Raw genomic sequence first — 21,348 nt, 5'->3', positions numbered from 1 at the left:
AACTGAGGGATTTTATTTTTTACTTAATTTTTATTACTCAACATTTTATTCTATTGAATTGATAAATTGCCATATGTAGCTTTCTAACAGAGGTCATTTCATTATGGTTGAAGTAGTTCTGTGCTGGAATTTATTTTCAAGGAAGTGTTATTGGGTAAAGCTACAATAACATATTCAGCTAGTCAGCTTAAGATCCTTTCCATCTAAAGTGGTTATATCTCTTAAGCCTAGTAGTGAATGTTTTATGAGAGGTGGGATCACCATATTCATCCACAGTCATGCAGAGCTGAAGCACAACCAAAACAATGTTTGTCCGCAAAATTCATGCTGTTTTGTTTCTTTAACCGCTAGAGGGCCAAAAGTTACATAGTGTAGCTTTAATAAAATGATTTAATTGATTAATAAATAAAGGGTACATTCGTGGACATCATTACATTTTATACTTAAATATCAAAATATACAAGCTTAAATTCTGTCTAAATATAATAGTGTATTTTCAGTTCCATTCACAGGTGGAAAAAACTGATTCCATCACTAAAACTGACATTTATTATCCATAATAAATCACTTGCATTTGAGGCTTGATTTAAATAAATAAATAAATACTTAAAGCTGCTGTCCGTAACTTTTCTGGGTTAAAAATGATCCAAAATAAATTTTTGAACAAGTACATAACCGTGAACATGCAAAAACAAGGATGAATATCGGAAGGGCATTAAATGTAGTCATGCAATGCTGATGTTGTTAACATTAACAATTTGACAACAAAATATAATTTGCATGGTTTGATGTGGTATGATAAGTGGTCATTAATCAGCGCGATTTACTGCAATGCTTTTTTGCAATTCTTATGTTGGTCATACTTCAAAAAAGTAGAATCTGTGATTGCGAATGCCAGGATCCACACCGGCGACGACTGACAGCCGCACATTCTCCTCAAAACATTGGATTCACCTGCACTGTGCCGTGCCGAGGCACAACCCGCGTAAAGCTGATAATTCTGTGAATAACTGCAAATGCAGATTTCGAACAGAGATGGCGACAAAGAGGAAAAACTACAGACTGCAGCTTTAAATAAATGCATAGCTGGTGGTGAGCTCATGCACTGATAACCAATGTCCCACTGGAAAAGTCATGGGAATAAAGGTTTTCATCAGTACACCAAGAGAATTTAAAGTCAGTAAAATTCTCAAAAAAAAAAAAAAGTTGCTTAACAAAATAATAATAAAAAATGTAACGTTGTCATTATTTACGGTCATCTTTATGTCACCTTCCAAACCCCTGTATGCTATTATTTTTAAAATGTTTTTAAAGAATTTGAAGAATCTTCATGCTGCTCTTTTTAAAAAAAAACACCAAAAATATCAAAAAGCTCTATAGTACAACATATCTCTTGTGCTCTTCAAGTCTTCCACAGCCACATGACAGCTTTGTGTAAGAAACACACCAAAATTGAAATCATTATTCACTGATACAATGTAGCTCAAGTCAAATAAGTCTCCTTTCGAGGCATACTGTCATGTTGGACCTCAATAACTTCATGAATAGTTGATTTTTGTGCATCATTGATATCATTTTTATTATGTTCTATGGAAAAATAATTAATGTATACGGGTTTGGAAGAAATTAGAAAGAGTACAAAAAGACAGAATTTTTCATATTTAGGCATATCTGAGGGTTGCATGTATGCCATATCCAAGTTTGCCATTCAGATTGGCTACCAAGTATGAGACTTTATAGCATACTTATTTCCCCTATTATTGTACAGAGGGAAAAGAAGGTTTTATGACTTCCTTCCTTCATGTTTGCTATGATCAGTTTCTCTTCCTCTAAACGAAGTCGCTGTTTATCTCGTTGGAGAGCTGGCTGACTGCCACCTCACTGTGGGCGGAGCCAATGAGGATGCGTGCTGTCCGTTGGGGTGTGATATCCAGGTAATGCCCTGTTTGTCCTTCTGGACAATGTCTGCATGTCTGGTGGCTCTCATTCAGTCCATTAGAGACCCATGTGTGGTTACACTTATTCTTTGTGTTCAGTTTTGAAAGGCTTGCTGTTCCTTTTTGCTGGTTGTCTGTCTGGCACATGCCGGGACAGAGTGTTCTCTTGCATTTTGTGGCATCCCGGCACAGGGATTTTCGGAAGCTAGGCTTAAAGACGAGGTAGACCATTGGGTTGTAGAGAGTGGATGACTTGGCAAACATAGCTGCCAGGGCAAATGCCACTGGAGGTACCAAATCTGGATCACCAAAGGCCGCCCACATGGATACCACAGCATACGGGCTCCACGCCATCAGAAATCCAATACATACTGCCACTGATAGCTATATGAAGAGGAAACAGACAAAAACATTAACACATACATAATACAGATAAAACACATTGTTCCCTGTGGTTTGCAGGAGAGGAGGAACAAGGCCCATTAGGTCTGGATGCCCTGGATTACAAGTGGCCAGATCTCCTGCTATGTGCTTTTCCTCCACTTTGACTGAGATATGCCTGCTGCTCCAGCTAGCAAACACCTACAAACTACTATTGGTCTGTGGTGATTACGTAATAGGTAGGTGTGCTCTGGGGCTCCTCCTTCTCTGATGTGGAAATCATCTCCAGTTCATTTCTTCTGTCAAGTCAGATGTGAGTAAAAACATGAACACACTGGAGAGCTACTTTATAGAAGAAAAGAAAGTATAATTGAAAGTGGGACTTGTTTAATACCATGCCATGTTTTTTTTTCTTCTTTTTTTTAAAACATGTTTTGTACTATAGTTTAATACTGCTTGCATTAAAGCAATCTAATGTATAAAGTGCTATTTAAATAAACGTGATATAAATTGATTGGAGTGCCGAATTTGAGAGCTTGTGAAAACATATCCACATCTCTATTAGGCCGCTGTCGGTAGCCTAAAAGAGGCCTAGAAATAGGGTTTCGTTCCACCAAGTGGGGCACTACCACTTTTTTTATATTTAACATCAGAAATATATAGAGATTCCTTAGGAAAAAGTTCTCCACACACAACCTTGCAGTTTTTGAGAAAAATTATGCTAAAGGTGCCCATTTTGAAAAAAAGGGAAAACATAGGGAATTTTGCACTTTCAAACCTGTTTATCATATAAACCCAAAAATGCCAAATTACCACTTGAAGTACAAAATAAACCAGTTTGAAATGTGTGATATACCTGAAGTTGCTATCTAGGGACAGTAAACATGATAAGATTATCAAGAAAACTTCTACTGTAGCATTAAAATCCCAATTACTTCTCATTATGTTGTTCCAATTCAAAGGTAATATTTGAGGTAAAATCTGAATAACAAATAGAATTAAAGCTGCAAGCAGCATTTATCGGGGTTCAAGCAGTTAAGGCCGTTAAGGACTTTAAGCACAAAAGCATCAAAAGTTATAAAGTTTTATTTAGCAAGCATGACATCATAGATGGAAAAGACCATGTTCTAGCATGATTTACCATGATATGCCACATTCTAGCATGATTTACCATAGTTTATCATGATTTACCATGGTTTACCATGATTTACCTTGTTCTAGCATAGTTTACCATGAATTTATCTCAGTTTACCTTGATTTACCATGTTCTAGCATGATTTACCATGATATACCACATTCTAGCAAGATTTACCATAGTTTATCATGATTTACCCTGTTCTAGCATAGTTTACCATGAATTTATCTTAGTTTACCTTAATTTACCATGTTCTAGCATGATTTACCATGATATACCACATTCTAGCATGATTTACCATAGTTTATCATGATTTACCATGGTTTACCATGATTTACCCTGTTCTAGCATGATTTACCATGATATATCACGTTCTAGAATGATTTACCAGGATTCTAGCATGATTTACCTTGATACACCACATTCTAGTATGATTTACTATGATTTACCATGTTTCTAGCGTGATTTACCATGATTTACCACATTACTAGCAATTATGTGAAGTGTCAGTGCAAATGAAGTGATAAACACTGTCAAAATATGATTTTGTTATAATAGTTATTGTTATATAAGTGATTTGCACAAAGCACATGTGAAAAGACTTCATAAGTAGAATGGCCAGCAGAGGGCACTAGAAGACCACTTATTGGCTCAGTTTCACTTTAAATTTCATTATTTTTACCAGTTTTCTGCACTAAATCAAATCAGTTTTTCCATGTTAACTCAATAATGCATGCTTACACACACACACACACACACACACACACACACACACAAAGACAAATGTTGTTGTTGTTTTTTCAATGCTATTGGGATATGTCATAATGAAAATATATTTGAATGGTCTATAAACATTTCACAAAGTCTTTGTAAGCTATTAATCAGAAGATTCAGAATTTATTCAGAAACCTAAGACTACACAAACACATTATGTTGTAGATACAGACATTTGAACTATATGATGTGATCAAACTGTCAATACTAATACTTTAACGGATGGATTTTGACTAAATGTAATTGTAATTGTAAATGTTAAAATAGTGATTTTATACATTTTAAACAGCAGGGGGCAGTAAAATACAACTTATTGGCTTAATATGCCATTATATTCATATAATTTTCACCTTTTTAACTGTTATAGAGGCAAATTTTGTCCGATCGGTCTGAAAATTTTCATGCATGTTCAGAGTGATATTTCACTGGCTTTTTAAGAAGGTCTGAGTCATTCATTAAAGAGATATAGGCTTTCGGGGACACTTGGTAAAGGCTACATTTTGAAGTGAACCTATTATAACTATCCAAATGAAGTAGTTCAACTTTTTCTGACAATTATTGACCTAGTGAGTCCAGAGAATTGTATTGCACTAGTTTTGAACATTATGATATGAAAATTATATGATCAGAGATGGAAAAGACCTTTTACAGCCAATACAGGCAGTTTACCATAGGAAATATATGGTTTTAAAGCTTTTTAACAGTTATAGCGCCACCTATGGTCCGATCTCCATAAAATTTGGCATGCTTGTTAATGATGTTATGTCACATATGCTCACCGATTTTTGTGAAGTTCTGAGTTTTTATTTAGGATTTATAGGATATTTAATGTATTTTGCCACGCCCATTTTATAAATGACCCTATTAGAGCCATCCAAATGCAAAATTTCAACTTTTTTTTGATAGTTTTTGATCTAGAGAGTCCAGAGAATTGTCCTAGACTGGTCTGGTTCCGATCGGGTGAAAAACCTAGGACTAGTTCGCAAAAGTAGGTTTTTAACATGTTTGCGAATATTTAATGAATGGTTTGATTGACAGCAATGGTTCTTGAGGCAAAGTTGTTCAGGATGAGGAGATCTATCAAATGATATACATATTGTGTGGATATTTGTAACACCACGTGATTACAGAGCCGTAAAACTCGTTAGCGCCAACTAGTGGCCGATTTCTTTCAAAATTCTTACAGACCTCTAGGGCCTTGAGTCGAACATGCCCATCGAGTTTCGTTCCGATCGGTCTCCGTTAACCTTGTCTAATAGGTGCTCAAACTTCATTGGCCGATGGCGGCCATGTTTTTTGAGATACGCCAATGTCCTCATACACATACATGGCACCTTGGACCAAGACACTGCATACCAATTTTCAAGTCAATCGGACTAACGGTCAGGTGGTTATAGCCTGTTTTATGTTTTTTTCATGTTATAGCGCCACCATGAGGCCAATCGTCGCGATTTTTTTACTGTGACCTCAGATTGACCTCTTACACATGTGTACCAAGTTTGGTGAAGATACCTCATTTACTTCTGGAGTTATAGCCATTTTAGTAAAATAGGCCCCGCCCACAACGTACGTTTTGGCGGCCCTTAGCGTCCGTGAATCGAAATTTCAACTTTTTTTCGATAGTTTTTGATATTCAGACTCTAGAGAACATTTCTGCACTGGTTTGGTTCCGATCGGGCGAAAAACCTAGGACTAGTTCGCAAAAGTATGTTTTTGACAAAATTCAAAATGGCGGAAAATCTATCATGGCGGAAATGAAATCGGAGATATACGTTTTGTTCGTCAGGCGTCCAGCTTTCCAATGATATAAGACACTTGAGTCTACGTCATACGGTCTAGTAGTTATGAGCAGTTTTGCGCTTTTGGTTGCTATAGCGCCACCTATGGGCCAATCGGGGTCATACTTTTATAGGTTCTCCCCAAATTGAGGACTACCATTTGGCCAAGTTTCAAGGTTCCAGCTCTTACGGTTTGGTCTGCACAATGCGTTTTAGGGGAAAATAATAATAATAATAATAATAATAATTAAAGCTGCAAGCAGCATTTATCGGGGTTCAAGCATTTAAGGCCTTTAAGCACATAAGCATTTAAGACATTAAGATTTGTTTAGAAAGCTTTTAACCACTGAAATAATAGATGGAAAAGTCCATTTACAGCCAATACAGGCAAGCTTTTTAACAGTTATAGCGCCACCTATAGTCCGATCTCCATGATATTTTGCATGCTTGTTAATGATGTTGTGGCACATATGCTCACCAATTTTCGTGAAGTTCTGAGTTTTCGTTTAGGATTTATAGGCTTTTGAGTGCATTTTGCCACGCCCATTTTCTTTATGACCCAATTATACCCATGCGAAAAATGCAAAAGTTCAACTTTTTTTCGATAATTATTGATCTAGAGAGTCCAGAGAATTGTCCTAGACTGGTCTGGTTCTGATCGGGCGAAAAACCAGGGACTAGTTCGCAAAAGTAGGTTTTTAACATATTCATGAATATTTAATGAACAGTTTGATTGACAGTGATGGTTCTTGAGGCAAAGTTGTTCAGCATGAGCAGATCTATCAAATGATATGCATTTTGTGATGATAAGTGTAACACCACGTGATTACAGAGCCTTAAAACTCGTTAGCGCCAACTAGTGGCCGATTTCTTTCAAAATTCTTACAGACCTCTAGGGGCTTGAGCCGAACATGCCCATCGAGTTTCGCTCCGATCGGACTTCGTTAACGATGCTCAAACCTCATTGGCCAATGGCAGCCATGTTTTTCGAGATACGCCAGTATCCTTTTAGACATACATGGCCCCTTGGGCCAAGACACTGCATACCAAATTTCAAGTCATTCGGAAAAACGGTCAGTTGTCTATATGTTTTTATTTGTTTTATAGCGCCACCATGTGGCCAATCGACGCAATTTTTTTACTATTACCTCAGATTGACCTCTTACACATGTGTTCCAAGTTTGGTGAAGTTTACTTAATTACTTCTTGAGTTATAGCCATTTTAGTAAAATAGGCTCCTCCCACAACGTTAATTTTGCACCCCCTAGCGACCATTAATCGAAATTTCAACTTTTTTTCGATAATTATTGATCTTCAGACTCCAGAGAACAATTCCGCACTGGTTTGGTTCCGATCGGGCGAAAAACCAGGGACTAGTTCGCAAAAGTAGGTTTTTGACAAAATTCAAAATGGCGAAAAATCTATCATGGCGGAAATGAAATCGGAGATATACGTTTTTTTCTTCAGGAGCTCTGGATTTCAATGATATAAGACACTTGAAGCTACGCCTTACGGTCTGGGAGTTCTGAGCAGTTTTGCGCTTTTGATTGCTATAGCGCCACCTATGGGCCGATTGGGCTGAGTCCGTGTATCTGAGTAGCGAGCAATAGTACTACCATCTGGCAAAGTTTCAAGTCTCTAGGTCTTACGGTTTGGGCTGCACGATGCGTTTTATGGCGGAAAAATAATAATAATAAAAATCAGGACGATTACAATAGGGTTTCAGCACTTCGTGCTTGAACCCCTAATAAAAATCAGTACAATTACAATAGGGTTTCAGCACTTCGTGCTTGAACCCCTAATTAAGCCAAAATATAATAACAGAGCTGCCAACTCTCACGCATTCACCGTGAGACTCACGCAATTGACACTTTCACACGCTCTCACGCCACACATCCATTTTCTCACGCACAGAAAGATCGCGAAGCAAAGAGGACATGAGACCAACAGACTAGACAGAGCAGGTTAGTTATGATATGAAAAAAATCTCATCTCTCAGATTCTGTCAATTTTATTACGAAATTCAAACAATAAATACCGTTTTGGCGTTTGTAATTGTGACGCGACAGATCCCTAGCGGCACGTGACCCGATCATCTCTACTAGCTAATAGTAAATAAACACGAATGAACAATGTTGAAAGAAACAGTACAGCTTACCGAAATGTATATTCTTCATACATAATATCGATCAATCAATCAAACAAAGGGGTCAATAAAACAGCTGGAGAACAATTATGTCACATAACATTTACCTCAGGAAAGCCATTTAATGACCATATTATAGGCACGTTAGTTGGCTAGAAAAAGAGCTATAGAGAGTATTTTGCTAAATATGTGTACTATATTACATATTTATTATATTTGTACTTATATCATTAAATAAAGTTGTTATTAAAAAACGCATTATATTTCATTTGAGTTATTTTTAACCTTAAATAATACTACCAGCTGATAGGGTAGGGCTGTTTGTATGTAGCCTATTTTTTTTCTTGAGAAAAATTAACGCCTATCTTGTGTACCTAATATTTATCCAAATGAGTCAATATTAAATCAAATCACAAGAATTGAATTGAAATCGTGAAATTTGTTTCAAGAAATTTGTTTCAAAAAAACAAAAAAACGTAGCTTACCAGAAAATGTACCATATAAACATTGTAACATGTTGTCACTAAACCTAATAAAATTCAGTTTAGTTACTAAAATGTTTTGACAATCACAATACACTTATTGTGATGCAAGTTTTTTTTTGCAAACCCCCCCCTAATCTCCCCAAATCTCACTCCAAGTTAAACTCAAAAGTATATATAAAAAAAAAAAAAACACTTTTAAAAATGACACATTTAATGGTGAATTGTTAATTTGCATACACGAGCAGTAACTGCACTACATGTACATATTCACAGGAATGATTATTGTAAACAAGATTTAATTTTGATTTATTTATTTACCTACCCATCTCTCTCTCTCACACACACACACACACACACTAACCCGACCCCTAAACCTACCCATCTCTCTCACTCACACACACACACACACACACACACACACACTAACCCGACCCCTAAACCTACCCATCTCTCTCTCTCTCACACACACACACACACACTAACCCGACCCCTAAACCTACCCATCTCTCTCTCTCTCTCACATACACACACACACACACACACACACACACTAACCCGACCCCTAAACCTACCCATCTCTCTCTCGCTCACACACACACACACACACACTAACCCGACCCCTAAACCTACCCATCTCTCTCTCTCTCACACACACACACACACTAACCCGACCCCTAAACCTACCCATCTCTCTCTCACACACACACACACACACACACACACACACACACACACACACACTAACCCGACACCTAAACCTACCCATCTCTCTCACACACACACTAACCCGACCCCTAAACCTACCCATCTCTCTCTCTCTCTCACACACACACACACACACACACACACACACTAACCCAGGGGTGGGCAAACTTTTTGGCTCAAGGGCCACACTGGGTTTTAAAATTTGACAGAGGGCCGGTCCAGTAGCAGATTATGAAACACGATCTCATGAAAGTGCGTATGTATACCACAAATTTTATTTCTCGTGCCATTTATACGCCAAAAATATTTTTTTTTTTGCGTGCATATGCTGCGCACTGTAAACCCCTTGGTTAAACCAAACAGTTGATGGACCCCATTGACTTCCATAGTAGGAAAAAAAAAGTAAATGTGTAAATAAATACTATGGAAGTCAGTGGGGTCCATCAACTGTTTGGTTACTGACATTTTTCAAAATATCTTCTTTTGTGTTCAGCAGAAAAAAGAAATTCATACAGGTTTGAAACAACTTGAGGGTGAGTATATGATGACCGAATTTTCATTTTTGGGCGAACTATCCCTTTAAGTGCGTATCATATGCACGCGAAAACTGCGTTTCATAAGATCTACAAATACAATTCGTGGTATTCGCACTTTCATGAGATCGGGCTGAGCAAACACATTTACGTTGTGGCAACGTCTGCGCGAAATTCAACAACTGAGAGATGACATTCTGACAATAATTTTTTAATGCTAGATATCCCCCATTTAGCATGTTATGTTTTGAGGTTAATTTTTAATTAGTCAGATGTTCGATAATTATAGCCTATACTTTTTAAATATTGTTTATCCTTATTATTATTTAATGGGCCTAACCGTAAATTAGAAACAAAACGTGTACACTTAGAAGAGTAAAAATGACAGAAGGTTACGTTAATTCAACTTTATTAAAACTGCATGGCAATCAATTTGCACTTCCAAAAGTCAAAAGTATTTGTGGAAAAAAACGAAATAAACGAATATACAAATTTATTTTAAGTATAATAAAATAAAACATAAAAAGCAAAGGCAGATCAGAACATTTAATGAACAAAACCGGGTTCTGTACATGGCAGACAGGGGAGCGTAGCCGAAAGCCGGGCGATAAAGGTCGGTAAACGGAATCAGTCAGGAGGATACATCCACAAATCCAGAGTAGCAAAACTAAATAGCAGACAAATCAAAGGAAAAACTAAACAGGTGTGCAAGCGGTTACCAAACATTTTTTTCTCTGTGAGTTTCCAAAAAAAGGAAAAAACATTAACGTGCAACAAGTCTATGCGCTTAAGTTGCTGACTGTTTGGTTTCCATGGTGACGCGTCTAGCTTGTTACGTGACACACCGCAGCCACAACAGCGCTGAATGAATGATGATCTGCTTTTATGTCATTTTTCCTTTTTTACATTTGTTAGCTATGGCATGAAATATCTGATATTCCGATTGTCAAATATATGCAACGCAATATATATATATATATATATATATATATATATATATATATATATATATATAACGCAAAGTATTGCAAGAAAAAGGCAAAATTAATGCGATCTTAAGACAATTTTTTAAATACTCGACGGGCCGGATTAAACAGCCTAACGCAGTGGCGGACTGGGACAATAATTCAGGCCGGGAATTTGACTCCACTGCCAGGCCACCTCTGCTGCTGCAGTCACCACCACCCTATTCATGTAATCTACTGGACTGATAAACTTGTAGGCTAACCCTATTAATGTAACAGGTAGACTACCAGATGCAATATAAATGAATAAAAAAATAACCCTTAAAAACTCACTAGGAATACACCATTTATACTACCAAACCAATGACAAATAGAAAATGGGCTTTTTAAAAGAGATAATAAGAGACACATTCACATGTTGAAATATTTACATTTTATGTATTTTCAGTGCTCAAAAGGGGTGGGCGATATGGCAAAAATATAATATCACAATTTTTTTCAGAAAAATCACGATTCACGATTTTATCACGATTCTTTTTTTAATGTTGGTTTTACTATTTTGTGACTGAGCATTACAGCCAAACTAATGTCCATATTTTAAAAACAAAGCCTTAGGTAACAAAATATAAAATAAAAAAGAATAGCAGACAGGGGCGAAGATATTTTTTTGTCATTTTCTTTGTTATTAAATATTAAGATCAAAGATACACATTACTCATACACAACTTAATATACAAATTAAATAAACATTTGCTTTATGTTTTCAGCTACAGTAGGTGTATTTAACAGTAGCATTGAAGAAAGTAATTAAAATAACAAAAATAACAAATATGAAAATAAAACAAAACATAGACTTCACTGTATAAATTATACATTGATACTTATTAAAGCTACTATTAAAAATTATCAGTCAGGAGCAGTGAGTGATTTTCTCTTTGCATTTTGTTGTTTTTTAACATTAAAGGGATAGTTCTCCTAAAAATGCTATTTGTCATAAGTTACTCTCTCAAGTTGTTTTAAACTCGAATAAGTTTCTTTCTTTTGTTGAAAATAAAAGTTATTTGGAAGAATGTGGGTAACCAAACAGTTGATGTACCCCAGTGACTTCCATAGTATATTTTTCTCCTATGGAAGTCAATGGGGACCAGCTACTGTTTGGATAGCCACATTCTTCAAAATATTAATATTAGAAAAATATTAGAAAATATTAAAAGGAAATTAATACAGGTTTGGAATAACATTAGAGTGCGTAAATAATGAGAGAATTTTTATTTTGGGGTGAACTATCCCTTTAAGGACAAGCGGCATCGTGTTTACTATTACTACTGTCTCTTTAAGAGTTGCGCGCGACGCGTCTATTATACACGCATTTGACAAGCAGATTTTCTCTAAATTTTCTCAAGTTTGCGTTCACTTTAGACATAACCGACTTTGTTTATGTAAACCTTGTGTGTATTTGACAGTATTAGCACAATAAGACTCAAAGGATAACTTTGTCCAGTATCCAGGCGCTGGTAGACAGGCTTTTAGTGCATGTGAACTTCACATGTACGCGCTGAGAAACGCACACGTTAGAACAGCGCATCAGCACGCGAATTAAATGTTTAACCGACAAGGCATTAAAGCACATGCAAATTATGAACTTTTGTAAACTGCAGTGTCCCGTTCCGCAGCGTGTACGTCGCGTTGTTCAGGATGTTGGGACAGAGGCGCCAGAACAGCAACTGATAGAATGCACCACGATTCTACGATATTTCTTCAAAAGCAGATCATGGAGACATTTTAATCGTCCACGATCAAAAATCGTCATATCGCACACCCCAATGCCAAATTATTATAAATATAATGTAAATGTAATCTTGACCGACCTGTTCCCTTACTGGCGAACATGGCTGGGATTTTGCAGCAGCTTGCTGCGTCTGCATTCGTAGTTGCACACCAGCCTATCACATGCCAGGCTGATGGTCTGCACAGCGGCAGCCGGCAGGCCAGAACGACCGTCAGGCCACCGGGAAATGTCCTGGTGCTCCCGATGGCCAGTCCGCCCCTGGCCTAACGCAGGGTTGCCAACTTTTCAGTTTAGCTCGGAGTGAGACTTCTCCGACCGGGGGGGGGGGGGTAACTGGGGGGGGCCAGGCAGGGGCCACTTGTGCTTTTAGGGGGCACACCTTTAACAGTCATCTTAACCTATTTTCAGTATTATTTCAAGTCATTTTTCACCAATGAAATCTCTAGAAAAAGCTAATAAATAATATTAGCTAAGCTAATAAAACAATTTCAATTCAAATTAATGTTTCATTATGTTTAACTGTAGTGTGATATAATGATCAAAAATAACAAATTTTTAGCATCTAAGCACATCTAGGCACTTTTTTACACCTGGGGTGGGCGATATGGCAATAATATCACAATTTTTTATTTTTTTTCAGAAAAAATCACGATTTTATCATGATTCTTTTTCAAGTTGGTTTTACTATTTTGCATGTCACTGAGCATTACAGCCAAACTAATGTCCCTATTTTAAAAACAAAGCCTTATAACAAAATATAGGTAACAAAATATCAAATAAAAAAGAATGGCAGACATTTAGGTCAAAGTGGCGAAGATAAAATCTTTGTCACTATTTTCTTTGTTATTAAAAATTAAGAACAGAGATACATATTACACATACACAACTTAATATACAAATTAAATAAACAGTGCTTTATTTTTTCAGCTATAGGTGTATTTAACAGTAGAATTGAAGAAGTAATTATATGGACAAATATGAAAATAAAACACAACAGACTTAAAGTTCTCAGTCAAGAGCAGTGAATGATTTCCTCTGTGTTTTGTTGTTTTATTAACATTAATGGCATAGTTCTCCCCCCAAAAAGTCATAATTTACTCTCTTAAGTTGTTTTAAACCTGAATAAGTTTCTTTCTTCTGTTGAAGAATGTCAGTAACCAAACAGTTGATGTACCCCTGTGACTTCCATAGTATATTTTTTTCCTACTTTGTATGTCAATGGGGACCAGCAACTTTTTGGTTTTGGGTGAACTATCTCTTTAAGAACAAGCGGCAGCATGTTTATTATTAGGGCTACTGTCTCTTTAAGAACTGCACGCGACGCGTCTAATATACACGCATGACAAGCAGATTTTAATTAATTTTCTCTGTTTGCTTTCACTTTAGACATAACCAACTTTGTTTATGTAAACATTGTCTGTATTTGACAGTATTAGCGCAATATAAGAATCAAAAGATTACTTGTAGTCCAGTAACAGGCTTTTAGTGCATGTGCGCGTCGAGTGTACGCGCTCAGTAAAGCGCATATTTGAACAGCGCATCAGCAGCAAGCAGTCGTGAGCTTAGAATTATAAGGTTCTATCTCCGTTTAGGGTAGTTCTGGGATATTGAGCATCAAAGTATGCAACTCGGTTTATGTTTTGTGAGATGGAACCTTTTTATTTTATTAATAACTAGGGCCTACTAACAAAATATTTTTTTTACAAAAATAACACCACACAGGCATTAATAAACACCTAATGGATCAGATTATGTCAAAAACTCAATTTCGACCAAAACTGGAGATAGAACCTTATAATTCTAAGCTCACGATGTTTAACCGGCAAGGCTTTAAAGCACATGCAAATAATGAACTTTTGTGAACTGTAGTGTCCCGTTCCTCTGCGTTAACATTTGATGTGAATATACGTCGTGCTGCAGTGTAGCCTATAGATGAAGGCGCCGCAACTGATAAAATGCGCAGTTGTAAGACTTTCCCTCTCTGCCGTGCGTGCGCGCGCTATCGGTTGGTTTGGACGACAGTCTCTGTCTCGCATGCGTGCTCGCTCTAGGTTCTGGGAGATTTTTAACTAATTTGCGCCATAACTAGTGGTCCATCCAGTAGTTAAGAGCCTGAATTGTTTATAGTAATTCTGAAATTTAGTGCACATGAGTGAAAAAAAAAATACAGCACAGAAGAATGTCTATTTTTGCGTGAGATTTCTTTGTTGAGCGTGAGAGCGTGAGATTGAGGCTGAATGCGTGACTGTCACGCGAGATGCGTGAGAGTTGGCAACCCTGCTAACGGGCCGTATGTGGCCCGCGGGCCGTAGTTTGCCCACCCCTGCACTAACCCGACCCCTAAACCTACCCATCTCTCTCACACACACACACTAACCCGACCCCTAAACCTACCCATCTCTCTCTCTCTCTCTCTCACACACACACACACACACACACACACACACACACACACACACACTAACCCGACCCCTAAACCTACCCATCTCTCTCTCTCTCTCTCTCTCTCTCACACACACACACACACACACACACACACACTAACCCGACCCCTAAACCTACCCATCTCTCTCTCTCTCTCTCTCTCTCTCTCTCTCTCTCTCTCTCACACACACACACACTAACCCGACCCCTAAACCTACCCATCTCTCTCTCTCTCTCTCTCACACACACACACACACACACACACTAACCCGACCCCTAAACCTACCCATCTCTCTCTCTCTCTCTCTCTCTCTCTCTCTCTCTCTCTCACACACACACACACTAACCCGACCCCTAAACCTACCCATCTCTCTCTCTCTCTCTCACACACACACACACACACACTAACCCGACCCCTAAACCTACCCATCTCTCTCTCTCTCTCAAACACACACACACACACTAACCCGACCCCTAAACCTACCCATCTCTCTCTCTCTCACACACACAGACACACTAACCCGACCCCTAAACCTATCCATCACACACATATACACAAGTCAAGCGTTTTTTGTCTATAAAACGCCGATAGCAGGCCGGGTGAAACCCGTAGTTGTTGGGACATCAGAGACCGGTTTGTCCAGGAGGGCAACATGTTTATTAGCAATAGCTAACGTTAGCTCCGTAGTGTCCGACGTTTTGAGCCATTCCTACGCACATTGCTTGATTTTTTCCCCCATCGGACTTCAGTAAAGGGCTGCGGACCTTTCCCACCATCTTTTCCGACATGAAGAATACACTTTACGGGTGTTAATCGAGCTTGATCGCCGCTATCAGATGAAGATGCGCTGCTTACGTCCTCCTCCATGTTTACATGTGCGTAGTGATATTGGCTTGATTTCGGCTCTGACCTACTTACATTTTCGATGCTGATTGGTTGAAAATCTAGCTCAACAGTTTTATATGTCTCAATACGCAGTCAATATAGTGCGCCAATAAATTACACTTTTCTCATTAACTGCAGGATAATGCGTGGAGAACTTTTTGCTTGGATACCTTTTATTAACGTTGAACATATTGAGCAAAAGAAAAAGTAGTGCCCCGTTTGTCGGAACGAAACTGAACGATACAGCTCACGTACAGCGGCCTATATGATCAGATGCTTTCTTAACTGCCATTTTCTCACCACTGTCATTTTTGTTGTATGTTTCACGAGTTCCTTTGCCCATATAATCTTTAAGCTAATAAGGTTAAGCGTATTTGGCTTGCTCTCCGCAGTGAAGGGGCTCGAGGAAGCAGCTTCAACTCGAGCTTAGATAAACCCCCCAGTGGGACTACTAATGCTTGGATGATGAGTATGGTAGCAAGATGCCTAAATTATGCAGGTGGAGCTGGGGAGGTGGAGGGGCGCCAGAAGGTGAGCGGCTGCTTATATGCTCCGGCAGTTGTTAAAGGTCCCATATTATGCCCCTTTTCACAAGATGTAAAATAAAACTCTGATGTCCCCAGAGTGTGTATGTGAAGTTTCAGCTCAAAATACCCAACAGATCATTTTGTACAGCATGTTTAAATTGTCATTTTTTGGGGCTCAGAAAAACACGCTGTTTTAGAGTGTGCCCTTTAAATGCAAATAAGATGCTGCTGGACGACCCAGGGGGCGGAGCTTCACGAGCTCGCGCTCAGTCTCTCAGGACAATATCACCTCACGGAATGATGATAATATCAGAAACTCTCAGTAACGGTGTTCATTTCGACTCGGACAATAATGCCTACAGAGTCAGAGTGCTGTATAGAGATGGAACAGGTATAGTTTAGTAGTTTAATTACGGTTATTATAATGTATTTGTCATCTGCTTGTATGTATCCATTATTTATTAATAGCCTACAAGTCTGCTGTTTCGGACCAGGTCCGAATGATGATCAAACATATACTGATGAGTTTAATAAAGTTTATTGTACATCACACAAAAGATGAAGCGTCAGTTTTACTTCAGAAAATCACGTAAGAGCTGAGTAAACACAGTAAGTTATAAGAAGTGCGCAAGAGTAGAGTTGAGGGAGCATTCCTGTGGGCGGAGGTTAGTCAAAAAACGGTTCTACTGACGTCATTAAAGAAGGAAGTAGAGGGATGTAGTCCAAACGGGGCGTTCGATGTAGGCGACTTCTGTTAAATAAAATATCTCGCTTGGCATTGAACTTTGAGCTTTATAATTTTACAGATATTATTTATACTCTAACAACAACATTACACACTAACTAAAGTTTGAAACATGGGATCACGAAGAACGGGACCTTTAATGGAAAGATTAGATGGGTTCACTCCTCCTGAAATTACGTTGTGAATTTCACGTATTTTGTTATTGAGAGGAAAGCACACAGCACATCTTTACAAGAATTTGGCTTGACTACGTTATCAAACAGCTAATAATGAGTTGCATAAACCATGCTCCCGTTCACCATCTCAGAGTCAAACATCTGCCTTCTAAAAATCAGCATCCTCAGAAATGATAGGATAAGCCCTGCCCAGCACGTTGACGGGATTGGTTACCAGTTTGTGATGGTGATGGTTTCAAACTGTGTTTTTGAGAATGTCTTTGGTACACTGCAGTTTTAAGGAGAAAATACTCAGTGGTGTTGACTGACGAATTTGCACATAATTTGTCTTTAAACACCACACAGACAACATTAAAAACTTTAACTAAATAACTTCTGTAGCTTTAATAGGTATTTGTGTACAATTACTTCATAATACAGTTTTCACAAGCACTTTAAAGTACTGTTTATTTAATTTCTATCTTGTATTTGTTATCTTGTATTTATTTGTGCTATTGCTTTTAATTTGCTTATTCATTCTTATTTTATTATTGAGTGTTTACTTGTCTTTAATGTTTGAACTTTGTGTTAGTGAGGCTAGTATTAGTTTTTGCTGTGATTGTAAATTGGAATTGAGAATTGTGAAATGTCACTGGTATCTAAAATGTTGGTATTGTAAGTTTACATAGGTCAAAAACAACAAAAGAAATAGCTTAATTTATTTATTTTGGGCAGGGACAGTGAATGTTTTGCCAGGGAAAGTACATTTTTGATTAAATACTATTTAATTGAATCCTTATAGGGGCCGTTTCCACAACACCGTTTTAAACTAAAATCAAAAACTTTTAATGCATTTTGACCGTTAATTTACACAACAACAACGTTTTGGGAGCCTGAGAATGCAAACTTTTGAAAACGAGATTCAAAGTACATGTTTTTGAAAATGATACCATTTTTGTAAATTACAAAAACGCGAATTTGTGAAAAAGGTGACGTCATGCACATGAAAATTATGTTCAGCCTACAGGTGAGAAGTGTTTCTTTACAAAGTGACATCACCAACCACTGGCCTAGCATGAATAATACAGCCTTTTTCGTTTAGCCGTTTTTACGTTCATTTGGTTGTTTGTTTATTTTGGAATTGATTAAAGTGATTGCTGGTTCCAACCTCCTTCTTCCCTTATCAACGAACAGTGTTACGTGTATATTAATACAGACATCTAACTTCTCAAAAGTCATATGAGTATTTATCATTTAATTCCTCAAAATTAAATGCAGCCAAAGATCAACCAGACAAGTAAAGAATGGTCTGGATGAAAGGCTAAATATAGTATTTTCATACAGGCATCTAACTTTTCAAAGCCAGACTGTTATGTAAGGTGAACTCAAAAACAAAGGAGAGCTGGATCCAAATGCAGTGAGTTTAATAAAAGAATAAACATATGAACAAATCCAACACAGATAACAGAATGAGTGCACCAAACATAACATCCACAGAGGAAAATACTCGACGAGGAACATGAGAAACACTGGGGTTTAAATACATCAGGGGTAATTGGCAAACAAGACACACCTGGGAACAATCAAGGAACCAATCAACAAGAAAAAATACAAAGGACTACAAAAAATGGCGCAAAACAGGAAATAATATAAAAGTCCACACAAGATCTGGGGAACACAAGACAGAGTATTAATCATGACAGAGACAAATGTTCCATTTCATTTCTCAAAATTAAATGCAAAAAAACAAATAAACACGGTGTGAATGACAGGCTGAATTTTCATTTTAAACACACATAATTAGCTTGCACGCGATCATATGAACAAGAGAGAAAGGGAAACTCCCATTTGCTCAGTTCCCTCTGCATTATAAAAATATATTGCGGACTTCTAAATCTACGCCTTGCCTCAGCAAATTTAATTGTGTTACGCGACGAAAATGTGTGTGTGCAATGTGCGTACGGACGATTTTAAGAACAAATCACGATTCACCAAAAATTCCGTAATATTTTTTTTCTAAATTTTACAGTTTTTCTCGATTGCTTAAACACATTTCTTGAAACTATGCCTTGTATTGTCAAAACTGTAAACATAAATCCATAACGTCTCACCCAATTCCCCAAACATCCTATTTTCAGGTCAAAATGAAGCTCTACACTCAAAACCATTCACTCTTGCTGAAAAAACAAACTTTGCCCTCAGACAGGACACACAAGCCCTCAAAATCACACACACTACAACATAGTCTAACACACTGGTGCAATAAATTCAAAACAACATTTCCAAAACTGGTAAGTTATGTTGCTTGTGGTTCCCCCCTCACAAACCTTTTCACATGATGAACACAAAAGACACAACCAATGGATACACGGGCACATTTTTATTCATTCATGTACTACACAGTACAACACACACACATACAACAAAACAAACATTTTTTCCCTGTTTTACTTTTTTTTTATTCTCTCCTCTAATTTTTTTTTTTATATTTACTTACAGTAAGATGTGTGTGACCATCATATGACAGTAAAAAAGCACACACAAACCTTATTCTAATATGAAAATGTATTGGAATGGTAAAGAGTGTTGGTCGTGACAGGAGGGCCTTCACTCAAGTATACAATATGATGGATACGTCTAAGAATGTTCCACATATGGCTGAAATAACATCATTGGCCTAGAAAGACAACATTCTGGGAGTCAAGACTATAAAGGAGAAAGGAAGCCCTCCCTTCACTGTCACACTCTGCAGCCGCTCTGTGTGACTGTACGACTGCTGGCCTTTTCTTGCAAGAAAATACACCTCATCAAAGACTATTGGAAATGTTTGTCTCTTATTCAGTGATAGAATTTTGTTTGCCACCACTCCTCCCTGAAGGTTCTCGAGGCGACGGTAAAGCGACTCAAATTTGGCCTTACTCGTAGCCCAGCCTCCCTCATAGTCATACCATTGACTAACACATGGGCAACTAGAGTGGCTTGAATTTCATCTGAGACTGCTCGTCTTCTTGACCTTGCCCTTCCTCCTCCTCATTCTTATCCCTCCTCGATCTCTTCCTTCATGTCTTTCTGGATCAATTGTTCCAAGACTCAATAAACTGATTTGGGCCTTTTTTCTATCTATTGAAAGATCTGATTGATGTGTGTTAAATTTTGACTCTTAGTGTTTCCACCTGGGAAATTGTGTGCTAACTGAGTTGAAGCTGTGCTGACTTGAGTGCTGTTGCTTTATATCAATATTTAATATTGAATGCTAGTGCTTTCTAAATGACAACATGGTGTAGGCAATGAGAAATGAAGGGATTTGTGTGTAGAGTTTTGCAGTGACAGTTCAACAAATCTGACTCATGTGTCAAAACAGGGAATAGTGTTTATAGTTTAGTGAAATGGGTGTGCTTTTTGATAAATGGCGTTATGCTTTTGAAATTTTAGTTCAAAAGCCTGGTTATAGTGTTTAAGCAATCGAGAAAAACTGTAAAAGAATATATAGGAACAACTGAAACCACACGTACGCAAAAAGCACTTACTCTGTACGGCCTTAATCGTGTTAAGAAGTTTTTTTGGTAACACTTTACAATAAGTTTCATTAGTTAACTATATATGTTAATGTATTAACTAACATGAACTAACCATGAGCAATACATTTGTTACTGTATTAGTTCATCGTTGTTAACATTAGATAATAAAAATACAGCCGTTCATTGTTAGTTCATGTTAGTTCACAGTGCATTAACTAATGTTAACAAGATTTTAATAAAGTATTAGTAAATGTTGAAATTAACATTAACAAAGATTAATAAATGTGCAGTTTAAGTACAGTTCATTATAAGTTAATGTTAACTAATGTAGTTAACTAATGTTAACTAACGATCCTTATTGTAAGTGTTACCGTTATATTTCATCCTAACACGACTATAATTATATTGAAGTATGTTGCATTAATTGTATTATATAATCCATATGTAAAATTATATAATAAAATG

General features: G+C 37.4%; 1 protein-coding gene across 1 annotated transcript in view; it reads right to left on the bottom strand.

Moving 5' to 3' along the window:
- Nucleotides 1–374: 374 nt before the first annotated feature.
- opn7b (opsin 7, group member b) overlaps nt 375–21,348 on the bottom strand; it is a 113,836-nt gene continuing 92,862 nt past the window's right edge. Inside the window, exon 6 of the mRNA XM_084098896.1 lies at nt 375–2,321. Coding sequence (XP_083955022.1) covers nt 1,830–2,321 — 492 coding nt within the window. The 3' untranslated portion in view covers nt 375–1,829. The remainder of the gene's footprint in view (nt 2,322–21,348) is intronic.

The sequence above is a fragment of the Abramis brama genome (genome assembly GCF_963993115.1).
Source record: "Abramis brama genome assembly, chromosome: 22".
In the NCBI taxonomy this organism is placed as follows: Eukaryota; Metazoa; Chordata; class Actinopteri; order Cypriniformes; family Leuciscidae; genus Abramis; species Abramis brama.
Note: the sequence above shows the minus strand (reverse complement) of the source record. Positions and strands in the feature narration are given on the sequence as shown.